The sequence below is a fragment of the Schistosoma haematobium genome, chromosome ZW (assembly GCF_000699445.3).
Source record: "Schistosoma haematobium chromosome ZW, whole genome shotgun sequence".
NCBI lineage: Eukaryota > Metazoa > Platyhelminthes > Trematoda > Strigeidida > Schistosomatidae > Schistosoma > Schistosoma haematobium.
The window spans coordinates 78,185,251-78,199,236 of record NC_067195.1 but is presented as its reverse complement, the minus strand read 5'-3'; the positions used below and the strand labels follow the sequence as shown (position 1 = coordinate 78,199,236).

At 33.5% G+C, this 13,986-nt stretch overlaps 1 protein-coding gene across 1 annotated transcript in view; it reads right to left on the bottom strand.

Annotated features, from left to right (window-relative positions):
- Window positions 1-13,986, bottom strand: part of ATP11B (putative phospholipid-transporting ATPase IF) — a gene marked incomplete at both ends in the record, with an annotated part of 112,910 nt that overhangs the window by 23,639 nt on the left and 75,285 nt on the right. Inside the window, one exon of the mRNA XM_012939109.3 lies at window positions 4,325-4,411. Within this exon, the coding sequence (XP_012794563.3) occupies window positions 4,325-4,411 (87 nt within the window). The remainder of the gene's footprint in view (window positions 1-4,324; window positions 4,412-13,986) is intronic.

The following is a 13,986-nucleotide window of genomic DNA, read 5'->3' as shown; positions in this document are numbered from 1 at the left end:
GTTATGATAGTCTGCATCTACCTACATGGTTCAGACTAGAAGTAAGTGACTTCAGGCACTGATACCACCTTTTGGTTTGGCCGCCCCTAACTTTCTCCCAACTGTCTCCAACACTAGTCAGCAATGCGTGTCGTCGTAATCGGTGTTCAGGCATACGCAACACGTTGCCCAACCGTTTAGTCGATGTAGATTCACAACCTCATCAACTGATTTACCATCACCCATAGAATAAATCAACATATATTACTCTGTTATCTTTATTTTTCTTCTTTTAACCAACAAAAAAGGGAAACTAATTGTACGATAATTAAGTGTTCGATAGTTGATAGCTCTGGGTTCGAGTCCCGGAGTGAATATCAACTTTGGGATGCAGGTATATCCAGTTGACGAGTCCCGAACAGGATGAAATACATGTACTGGATTCCATTACTAGCCATCATTTATCTTTGCTTATAATATTCTTATATACACTTAAATACTTACTGTGTGTATCAAACAATTGTAAAATCTCTTAACTTTAATCTCAGTGTTAGTCAATAAGAATAGTACATTTGATTTGATGTGAGATATTGCTGCAAGATTTATTGAATGTCTTAGTTTTATTGAATTCTTCAATAGAAGGCTTTCAATAGTGTTTTGTACCACATTTTCATATTAATATCTCAGTAACATTAACAAAGAAAGTCTTCTGATAGAAAAATTGATTAGTTAGTGATGCCATCATAGACTTTACTGGAAGAAGAATATAAACAATCATTTACTTCATATATTTTGATCATAAAAATTTGATCCTATCCAGAGATTTCATAGAGCGCACATGTAATTCATTGTATAGTGAATTTGTACATTGGAAACTAAAAGAACATTTATGTTATTCCCCTAAAACAATATGGTTTTTAAAAAGGTCAAATAAACTTGGTTAGAATACAAAAAACAACAATAACAACTTTACTTCCAGCTGTTTATTCTTTAAAAGAACATTATTTGTTAAAAAGTAATAATAGGATAGCCTTAATCTGGTTGTTAAGCAACATCAGTACACAATAGGTTTTTTTAAAGTTACCACTTGATATTTCATAATGATAATAAAATACTTAAAATAATTTAAAGGGGAAAAACAAAAAAAACTGATCTTCTCATTTTATTTTTTTGATTGAGATCATGAATCGGTTGATGTTAGACCACCGTTGGAAACCTGGAAGCACTGGACGGCTGCGTCGTCCTATTTTTGGACCCCTGAGCAGTGTGCATCCACAATCCCACTCGCGCGATTCGAACCTAGGGCCTCCAGTCTCAAGCGCGAACGCTTAACCTACTGGATCACTGAGTCGGCATCCAGTGGTGTTAGTGTCTAACATCAACCAATTCACGAAATTGCGTGACCCAAAATAGGACGAAACGGCTATCCAGTGCTTCCAGGTTTCCAACGGTGATCTAACATCAATCGGTTTATGATCTCAATCAAAAACTTTATAATCTCCACCACTCCTAAACTGATGCTTATAATATTAACTAATTTCAACATTAATTTCTATGTTCAAAAGAGAAATAGACAAACAATGATAAGATTTAAGATGATTATGACTGATTGTTTTAATTTTGATTTTTATAATAAAAGTAATGAGAAAAAAACACTACAAACTTAGAGCGGTAATGAATAAAATATTTTGTATGATGTACCCGACGGAGATTCATTTTAATACATAATAATAGTTGCCATAGCTACAATACCTGAATGATCAAGTTTTAATGTTTTATAGATCATAAAAACATGTAATATTGATGAACAATTTAATTTGATTATCCTTTGTTTGTTTGTTTTGCTTTTGAAAGCGAAAATCACCTATTTAGTTTTTATAGTTTGATTGAATCAAAAGAGAAGAAAATGTTTTATGTGGTTCAATGGCAGTACTTTTTTAAAATATAAATTAACTATTTTTTTTAACTAGTTAATTTAGATAAGTTTGATCAATATTGTTCTGTATGGTCTTTATGAAATATCCCATAAGATGGTGACTGGAGCTAGTTAACAGGATACGATGGACCCGGGTTTCGTGCTATTTGGCAGTCGTCATGAAGATGTACCAGTAATATTGAGAGAACTGATTCTCCCTGACAAATTCAATCCCGTGTCACTCAGCTTCAAAATCCAGGCCTCAAAAGATCTCTTGTACGACCGAGATGTATTCACAATTGATTGATCACTCGGTGGTGATTACAGGTACACCTTGCTGATGAGTGACAAATGGCACGAAACCCGAGGCCAGGGTATCCTGTTGAATACCTCCAACTACCATCTTATCTCAACATAGTGTATGCAGTGTCGAGTCACCTAGACTAGTGGCCACATTGTAACTTGGTCGATAGTATTCTTTCTGTACTAAGAAGGACCTGACACACATGACATTGATCACCACCTAGTGATCAATCAATTGTAGACATATCTCATAAAATGATGATTTCTTTAAATGAAAAATACATAAATATAACCTTAATGTTATTACAGTAATTTATTCTTTAATGAAACTAGAATGGATTGAAAGAATCAGGCGTATTTAAGTTATCACAACGAATTTTAGTATAAAATAACAATCTAATCCTATTTAGCGTCTGTTAGTTGATCTATACTTTGTAGAAAGTATTTTAGTGGAGCCATACATTTAGACTTCAATTAGATCGGATGATGTTGTCGATAGGCTCACCACTTTTGTGGCCCTATATCTGACTCCAATTGGATCGTACGCTGATTGTCACCGAAATACACATTTTGGCTATCCTCGTATATAATCATCGACTTAACTCGTGTTAGTGTATAATGGGATTAAAATAAGGCGAGTACGAGAATAGATTTTTGAATACATATATATTGTACACTCATTGATCTGAGCAGGCAATTAGAGGGACGAAGCAAAGAGAAGAGAGCGAAACGAGACGGCACGCAGTGGAGAAAATGTGTGAAGCAACTCCCCTTTTATCAAGCGTTAATGAATATTTATAGTCACACAAAAATAAGCTACAGACATGTGATGAGTAGCATAAGATGTACACACAAATACGCTCATATAAAAGCAGTTAACTTCGATAAACGAACAGTTAACATGATCAAAATGTGACTCAAGAAGAATGGCTTAACACAGCAACCGACACTACAGTATGATCATGAATCCAGATACTATCAAACATGTCTAAAAATTAATCAGTCATTTCTAATTTCGTAGAAGTTTTTGTTTTATTCAATGAAATTGATCTTGAGTTTTGCTTTTGTTTTTTTTAATTTGCTTGTAATTCATGATAAACGTATTCTCTACATAAAGAGTGACTTTTTGACATTTATATTGGAATAGTTGAAATCATGAGTCAATTTAAGTTAGACCACTATGGAAAACCTGGTAGCACTGGATGGGTGTTTCGTCCTAGTGTGGGACTCCTCAGCGGTGTGCATCCATGATCTATCTAATTATAGAATCTAAACATAATTTTCAATATAATATTGAATGAAATAACTTAGTAAATACATTATCATCCTTCCTATTTTCTTTTTCCAATGACATAGAACAATGTTATATATGGTGAGCAATTTACAGAAACATTTTATTGGTGAATTATTCAAAATTTTACTAGATCCAATTCATTGAATGTCTCTCTAATTTATGGACGAGCCAATCAGAAGCATTTGAGAGATTTCAAGATCACGGCACCAACTTCAGTATTGAATGCTAACGTACGATCGGTTCACAGGGAATTTTGTACGAAATGTGATAATTGAGTGGCTATAACAAATAAAACGGTGAGACTATAATTTGTGGACGAATCAATCAGGTATGAGATAACAGATCTCGGATTTTGGCGCGAAAACCTTTCATCCATTTGCCTAAATAGATTTCTGACATTATAGCTGATGTCAATTCGTGATGAAAACTCTATATATAATTTCTAACTAAAACAACTTACGACAATTATTGAGAAGTGGATAATAAAAGCACCGGTAACACTGGCTGCAGTCAAGTACTACAGTATATACGGATGATTGGAGAGCGAATACACTTCTACATAGGTTTGGTTATGTGCATCGTGTCATTTCCTCTACCGTATGCATTACGAGTTTAGAACCTCTGAACCTCTTTCTAACCTTGACAGGTTTTTGAACCACGTATAAGAAGTGCATCCAGTTTAATTCTTTGGTTTTGTATAACATATTTTTACTCTATACTTTCTATTTGCTGATTGGCCAGTACTTCTCAAGGTCGCTTAAGATTCGTTCGGAGGTCGTCCATAAATTAGAGTCTCGCCAAAAAACAATGAATAATTAATTTCATTAACTTACCAGTAAACCACTTTCATCTGAACCATGATATACTACGCCTAAATCACGACATGTTTCCACAAATGCTTTTTCATCAGGAGATGAAGCCTAGAAAAAAGAATGCATTTTTTTAAAGAAAGAATACTTTTAGTTCTATAACATAAGTAATAACAATAAAGCTTAATAACTAAAAACATTTGAAAAAAAACAATGTTCAGAGAGAATAACAAACATTTTAAGTAGAACTGATTGGTAGATGATGGTAAGATCTAGGACGTAAGTTTCTTTCTCTTTGTGAGTGATTGACCAGATCTCAGAATTAATGTTCATTCTGGAATTTACACCCAGTATCGTTCATTTTGAATGCTGAAGTATTATACGCTTAACTCTTGAGTCTGAGTAGCCACTGATTTGTACGAAGGGATAAGTTTTAATTCCATTGTATTGGTTGTTTGAATTTTCCTATTGGTGTTTAAGACTGAAATCAATCAGTTTGTTGAGGTGTGTTCATTCTGACAGAATAAAATGCGCGTCCTGAACTTTATTGCTAGCCACCATTCAACTCGACTTATTGTGCTTGTAACTTAATAACAATGTGTGAGGCAATCTGCATAGGATGTACATATGTCAAAATAGACTGATCTATTGCAATCATATACACAAAAGAGAAGATTCAAACAACCAATATAAAAGAAGCAGAAAAAATACAAATTATCTTTGATAAGCAAAGTTTAATTATAGAATCAGAAGTTCAGTTTGTTAGTTTATCTGAATCAGTATAATTTGTGTTCAGAACATCCTAAACAAATTATCTTATTACAATTGTATACAGCCATACAGTTAAAACTAAAGGTTTCTATAAGACTTACTGGTGAATATCTCAATTACACAGTTCCTTATATTTAGCACCACTGTATATTCTAATGCTCAATAAAGCTATGATATAAGGTAATCGTAGGCAATTAACAAGTGGCCCCTGACCTAGATTTCTCTCATTTGTTACTCATCAGTTTGGAAAATCAGTATTTTGCAAGGAACCACTGATTTCTGTTTGTTTCGAACCCATATTATTCAATCTCACAATCAAAGACGTTATTAGTATTATGTAGTTTACGTTGTATCAGAATTCTTGAAGAAATTAGTTATTCAAAATGATCGTAAATATACTTTACCACAAAGTAGTAACTAATACGAAATCTAGGTACGGAGCATTATGTCACCTAGCATTGAATCAAATTCACCAAATGTAAAATGACGATCACATAGCAACTTTGTCAATAAAATTTGATCGTCATAAGAAAAAAATAAACGTAACAGTGTTTATAATTAATTGATCTAAACAAGATCTATACGTCATTGAAATTGTTGATTCAGATGTTATAACAATTCTTTTAGGGTTAGTAATATATTTTATTTGCATTTGACCATAGTATTGATTGTGGTCTGAATAATCATTCTATAACATTAGATAATTTGAATCAGATATAAGTACGGAAGGTATATACTCTTGATGTTCAGCTGTCTTAAATCTACGATTATTTTCTACCTCTTTTTGTTCCATTCAGTCATTGCGGAACAAAGAATTTTTTTGTTTGAATATTAAGCTAAGAACGTGATCAAGTCAACTGAAGAGAATATCCTTATTGGCGCTAATGCATATTATGAGGGAAATGTTTCTTCTTATATCTAAATTATTGAACTTTTCTGATTGTATTAGTTACTTGCAATAGATCTAACATTTCCAATCTAACTTAAGTGTAAACATTTATTATGTAGTTCCATAATTTGTTTTATTGTAGTTATTGGCAACTAAAAGATTACCTCTTCTACTCAAGATTACTACATTTTTTTGTGACTACCTTCGAGATGAATTTCCTGGAATTTTAGTAAGAAGTCGTGACCAGTGAAATCCAATCCATGTCAGGTGGAGACATTGACACCATTGGATGCTGGCTCAATGATCTAAAGGTTCGCGAGCGAAGACCAAATATCCTTGGTTCGAATCCTGCGTGTGGGATCGTGGATGCACATTGCTGAGGAGTCCCATACTAAGAGAAAACGGTGTCTAGTGCTTTAAGGTTTTCAATGGTGGTCTAGCTTAGATTGACTTATGAAGTCAACTATTAAATTTACTACAATCTCCAAAAAACCCCCATTCTGATTATAATGAATCCCATTTATTTTGTTTAAATTTATCTTGTTGTATGTAATGTAATAGTTCCTTCAATAAAAAGGCACCTATACGCACAACAATTTTTAAAACCAAACAGAGAATTACGGATGTTTTACTCATTGAAATAAAAGTGTGAATATTTCCTTATCGTACTGATTATTTTTACTGAATTATAATAATAACTAGGTATTCACTAAGTTACAGTCATGATGCTATATTTTGTATTAACACTCGATTGAAGTCGATGATTATATGCGAGGATTAGAGACATGTATAGGGCCAATCATATGATCTAAATGGAGTCAGATATAGGGCCACAAAAGAATAACGGAACTAAATACGAAAATTGGCGTTATGTATATTTCAATAACAATCATCCACACAACCCAAAGTCAGTCAGATTAAGGGCCACTAAAACACTTATAATCTTTTTTTGTGAATAGTTTACTGACATATTATTTACATTTGTATGGTACAATAACTTACCGATAAAAAGTAAATAATAGACCGGATTTGTAATGTGCTGAACACATGATACAATATTGTCTACATAAGCACAGTCATTTATAAATAAACGACTAAATGTTACAACTTATCAAAATACATTTCAAAATTTTGATGGAGTTTTACTAGAAGTTTGTGCTGATGACGTCGTTCAAAAGAACAATGAAAGTTCCACAACCAAACCATCTAGCTCAAAGAACAAAATTCCATCAAAATTATCCACTTAAGCTACAAATCTTCTCTACCATCACATTTCAAAACATAGAATAAATTGATTGAATAAAAAATGATACCCTAATATAAAATATGAATACAGGAATTGAAGAGAGAGGTTGATTATGAATACAGTGGTCTTGAGTGCTGTTAGAGGTATGAGGGCAGTTATCACTTCCCGGTTGCCCACACCGTGGAAAGGTTCTTCCATAGGTACCTGAAAAAGAAATTGGATTAGAGTTGGTCTTAGTGACCTGAGACCGTGACCGCAGTGCCCAAGGGACAACTACTTGAGGTCGCTCACACATGACCTTTTTGTGAGTAATTTTCGTGTTAGCTCCGTACTTGTTGAGACTTTACCGCTGGAGACGGATAAGGCGAGGTGTCTATTTTTAGGGTTGACCTTTTCTAACCCTACCCCTCCTTGTTGGAAGGCAGCATCGCTGTCATGCTGGTTGTCTGAAAGAAACACCTTACTGCTATCACACCTCTGAACAGTCAGCAGTACGACTTCGCCTTCGGACCTTGGGTTTGTTGCTTTTAGTCTTACCGCTCTTCAACCGACCTGTCTGACATGGTAGGACCTTGAGGAACGGTTGTTCCAGCCAGTATAGGTCGGTTGCTTCATCAGGATAGGCGAGCCCGACCATCACGTCAAGGTAGCAACAACGGTCGGGAGTATAAAATATAATTGATTAGAACATTGATTTTATTATCAGTAATGATTATCTAATCAATCAGTTATGTTTATTTTATTTTATCTATGGATTATTATCTAATATTCTGTGTGAGTTGGAGAATGCTGGTCGGCGGCCTATGCTCCACTGGGAGTAACAGGCTTAAGCATGTATTCTTTGTTATTTAAATTAGGTATCAAATCTAGGAATTTATACTTATAAATGCCTATGTAAGATAGAATGAATTGATAATAAATATATGTATTTTCTTTTTTTTGCTTTATCCCAATGAGTAGTAAAATTGTATTTCTGACATTTCGTGACTTAATATAGACTACCTCTTCAGAGTAAAATAAATAATCGATATTAAATGAACGCAAGTTTAAATAGTACAAAAAAGAAACACTATGGAATATTTTTATTACAACCAAAGTCATAATAGGTCTGGATAAGTCTATCTCAAGTTATTCTTGATTATGGTGAATTTGTATGATCTGCATTAATTTGTGCATCGCAATGTGGGTATGGAGAAGTTTGCATTTGTAATATGTAGTAGTGAGCTTGTAATAAGGTATGTGTGTTTATATATAAATTTTGTGGAAAATAAGTAATGTCAAATGTCTTTGTTTGAATAAATAGTTCAGGTTGGATGAATATACAGACCTCCTTTCTAATTAAGAGCAGAAGGGTTTAGTATCACGTGGAACGCATCGGCTACTCTCATCGCTTTAAATCCCCTCTAAATTATTTTGATATGGTGCTAAGAGAGAGAGAGAGAAATGATAAATCTAATTTTTTTTAATAGTTGAAATCACGATTCGATCTAAGTTGAACCACCATTTTAAACCTGGAAGCACTGGACAGTCATTTCATCCTAGCATGGAACTCAGCAGTGTGCATTCACGATCCTACATGTAAAACTAGAATTCGGAACCTTCAGTTTCAGCAAAGTTAATCAAATAATTTATATTAGAACAACAGAAAATTCAGCGTAAGTTTGTAATTCATGCAAATAGGATGATGTATCAACTTGAACAAAACAAAATATGATGAAATGGTTTAAGTGTTTACAGTGTAATTGTAGTAATGACGATAATATTGCATTCGAAGGGATTGATAATTTTAATATAGAGGAAGAGTAAGCAGAATGAGTGAATGGGTGAAAAGTTGTATGACAAATAAAATTTTATTACCAATTATGCCATGATGCAAAAGACGACGGAAATGGATAGGACATACATCACGGAAATCATTAAACTGCTTCACGAGACAAGCCCTAATTTGGAATCCTGAAGGTGAACGAAAAAGAGGAAGGTCAAAGAACACATTACGTCGGTAAATAGAAGCAGATATGAAAATGATGAATAACAACTGAAAAGAGCTAGAAAGGATTGTTCAGGACAGCGTTGAGTGGAGAGTGCTGATGGGTGGCTCATGCTCCTCCACGAGGAGTAACAGGAGTAAGTAAAGTAAGTAATGTCACGATGTAAATTTTTTATTTATTGATTCGAAATAATTAAAACTACAGAGAAAATGAAACAACAAAATAATGAAGAATTATATTGATGATTTACAAAGATGGATGATGGCTGATAGTAGAATCAGTAATGTGCATTTCATCCTATTTAGGACTTATCAGCTGGATATACCTGCATTCTAGAGCTATTATTCATTTTGGGACTTGAACCCAATACCGTTCGCTTCAAACATCATTGTATTATTCAACTAGTTATTGAGTTCAGATAGTCACTAACTTATGCAATGGGGTGAAGCTTTTATTTATTTTTGTATTGTTTGTTTGAATCTTCCCATTCATGTTTAAGACTACAATCGATCAATCCTCTTATTGATATATGTGCATCCTGTATGAATTGTCTCGATATTGCCTTAAACCACAAGCATTAACAGTAAAGATGGATGATCGTTAGGATTTCACAGTCTGCCTGTAAATAGACTACATTATTTGAATGTGTTTAGTAAGATTACTCGAATTGTGATAAACAAAAAATCTGTCACCAGTAATAAAAACAGAATTAATTGATAGTTTTTCAATAAACCATTAAAAACGTTATTGATCATTCAACTTATTTCTTTGTACAGAAATTATAGTAAACAAATTATGTCCTGAAAATAGTAGTAGTAGTAGGAGGAGGAGGAGGAGTAGGAGCAATGATAATAGTCAACCTAGTTTTTTGTCATAAATTTAACGGATAAGAAATCATTTTATTTTTAAATAAAGCTAGAATTATCAGAATGGGTTTTGTGGAGATTTATAAATTCCACTGGTTGAAATCATGAGTCAATTGAACCTAGACCACCATGGAAAACCTGGAAGCATTGGACTGACTTCAAGAGATACCTCTGAAGTTCTAATGAGAAGCCGTTACCAGCGGAGTTCAACCAGGTCTCTTGTGAGATAGGAACTCACTGAAGACAATGCTGTACGGTGGCGCAACTTCATGGATTGGTTAAAGTTAGACATTAACACCGCTGGGTGCCGGCCGGCTCAGTGGTCTAGTTGGTTTAGCGCCTGGAGCGAGACTGATAGGTCCTGTGTTCGAATCTCACCAAGGGGTGCGGGACCGTTAATGCGCACTGCTGAGGAGCCGCATACTAGGACGAAACGGCCGTCCAGTGCTTTCAGGTTTTCCATGTTGGTCTAGCTTCAATTTACCCATGACTTCAACCAGTGAAAACTAGAATTACTTTATACTGTAGAGAATTTGTAAAGGTTGGTGAATTTTTTTAAACTCCCTCATGATCTGATCTTGGTATTAAAACTATTAAAAAGTAAAAACTAATACATAATCTTATCGTTGTACAATGAAAGTGCTCAGTAATGAAATAGTCTCAGCTTAACTTGATATTGAACACAGGACCAACAGGTCTTGCACTAAAGAATTAACCTTTAGACCACTGAGCTGGTACGCGTTGATTTGTATTTCTAATTCCAATCGATTGGTAATGTTGAGGAGTGATCAAGTAACTTAGTGACTATTATTGATACGGTAGGACACAACCGATCATAGTTTCTTGAAAGACTACTTCCTCTGGTGAGTTCGTGGTTGAGTTCTGCTAAGGTGTCTTATACTGTGATGAAAAATCTGTCCAATGTTATTTGGTTTTTAATGAATTTCTAGCTAAAATTATTTCATCATTTGTTCTATGAAACAATTAATTTCCCCTACAATGATTTTTAGGAGATAGGTAAGCGCATATGTTCAACTCATGTTTTGAAAAGTCAAAGTTACCTTTTTTTACAAATTAGGTAACATTTTGAGTTAAAGAATAAACTATGTTATGCAAGGTAGGTGTTGATTTTTCCAATTAATTGAAAAGCCTTCAATAATCATTTCGTCTGACTTGAAACTATCTCAGAAATTTTCGATATCTTGTAAACAGTAAATAGGGTAGATGATCTTTACCATTTCGTAGTTTCACTACTTTTTTCGATCCTAATGTCCTATTGTAATGAACAGTACACGGGTGGGGACAATCGAATCATACTCAGCAGAAAATTACAGAGTTATTTGGTAAAATAGAACAACCATACTATAATACTTAATTTGCAAAATGCTCAATAATTGTTTCGAACTTCGTTGTTATTGCATTTTCATACTAATTGCTTTCTATTCCCTCTCTTCCTTTCTTGATCTTCCTCATCTTCTGCTGCCAGACATTACATTCCTGACTCGCGTCATATACTACTTATATCAATATAAGTAGCACGTACCACACTATTATCACATCAACTTTAATATCAGTCTTGAAATTATTTTCATTTTAATTTCATATAAAAATAAAAACTTTTACTTTACATTCTTTTTCAACTGTAAATCGAAGTAATGAATCAAAAGTTTTCAAAAAAATTAAAGGTTAGTTACTAAGTTTCTAATCGATACAAAGATCTATATACAGACACCCTAATTAGAACGCACAACTGATTAAAACTTCACAATCAGGTTCCCATAACCAGCCTCGAGTCTTTCAAAATAACTTCTAATTCATCACTTAAATTTACAGAGGAACAAGAAAGTGAGTCAAAACAATTTATTCTTGATTTCCTACTGAACTGAACAATGACACGTTAATGTATGATCAGAGTCGCTGATCTGATAAGCTTAAGGTGATTAAACAAAAATGAAAGCGTTAAACCTGAACAAGTTGTAGTTAGTTATTATTATGATCATTCCATTTATTCAAATGCTTGTTTATTTCATATCAGTTTCAAAATAATATCAAAACTTGATTATACTACTTATTGTTAATTTGGATTAAACTTGTTTGACAACTATTATTCAATCAACATCAGTAAACCTGTGATTAAACATGTAGACTACCACTTCATTAACCATAATTTACCATCATTCATAACTTCCTAAGTAACAGTTTTAGTAAAAATAGTGTTATGTGTTCTTTAAATCCAGTATACACATTTTATTCATTTGAAGCACTTAGTAAGCGGTTAATCAGAATTTGCATAATGAATTAAAGTTATGTGGTTACATTTCATTAGTAATTAAAATGGTTCCGAATTATTGGTAAGTAAGTAAGAATCGTCTGAATAAACTGGATTTCATTTTTAAAAACTGATTTCAGTTAACTCCTTGCATTTTCTCTACTTTCTTATAAACGCTTCATAATTGAATATAAAATTAATACTTATGTCTGTCGACATAAGTAGTATTAAACACTAATCATGAGTGGGATGCCTGGCAGCAGAAGGTTGAGAAGATAGAATTATAGAGAACAGAAAGTTATTGATTGGTCATCTCTACCTAAGTTTTGTTATTTATGTTTATTATTATTATTATTTATTTATGTTTATTTATGAAAACGATGGTAAAATGTTAATGATACCATTTAAAGACTCTACAAATAGGATAACTAAATATTTTGAACATTAATCGATTTCAATAGTTGAAATCATGAGTTAATTGAAGCTAGACCACCATGGAAAACCTGGAAGCACTGGACAGTTGTCCGTTTCGTCCTAGTATGGGACTCCTCAGCAGTGCGCATCCACGATCTCCCCCCGCGAGATTCGAACCCAGGACCTATCAGTCTCGTGTGCGAGCGCTTAACCACTATACCACTGAGCCGGCATCCAACGATATTAATGTCTAACTTCAACTTCAGCTTCAATTGACTCATGATTTCAACTATTGAAATTACTAAAATCTCCACAAAACCCCTTCTGATATTAATCTGTTTGTAAAACATATGAATGGAACCACATTATCAATCAATTTGACTAAAATCAGTAGAAAATTTGAAAAATCTATATTAGGTGATCATACAAATAGGTCACATTTTTAATTAGATTAAGTACTGTAAGGTCATATACACGAAGAAAACCAGGACTGTCAAATCCCAAATTGGTCCAATGAACATGGCCTTGTCAGTTCAATCGGCTTCCGGTATTCTGGAAAGAAATCTTGACTGATGAAATTCAATCATGTTAAGAATACGATAGTAATCACCGACAGTAATATATTATTATTTCGCTATATTCAGAATGTGTAAAAATTATTATTGCGAACCGTTTGATTCTAACTTGGAGGTCTAAGGATTTCATACGTATCGTATTATGACCTAAAGTCTACTGATTCAACCTCTAATGTAGTTATATGTAATCAAAATCAAGTTGAAATAGGATTTTTTCTTACAAAATACACAGATAAAGGATAATTTTATACTGATTAGTAACTAGGTCAGGCATCAACTTCACCATGTTTCAATTTTAAGCTCTAACTTAAACATTTGATCCATCATGATACTAAAGTGTGTAATTCATTTAAATTCTCGAACTCGTAATACTGATTATATATTGTACATTGAATAATTGCATCAAATTTGGTGGAGATCATTTATATTTATTTATACTTTACCGACATATTTAATTATCAGTTATTGTTTTTTGAATGCTATCATCAATTTCTGTCTACAATTTAAATGAATAACTGTTACAACTTGTGACCGCCGATTAGAGGGCAGCGAACTACCGATCGGATAAAGGACGTGTAAAACACATGAAACCAGCCTAGAGTCCTGATTGGCTCTGCTTCCTGCCTAGCCCAACCAGTTAAGTCCAGAACACCAACTGAGTTTATATA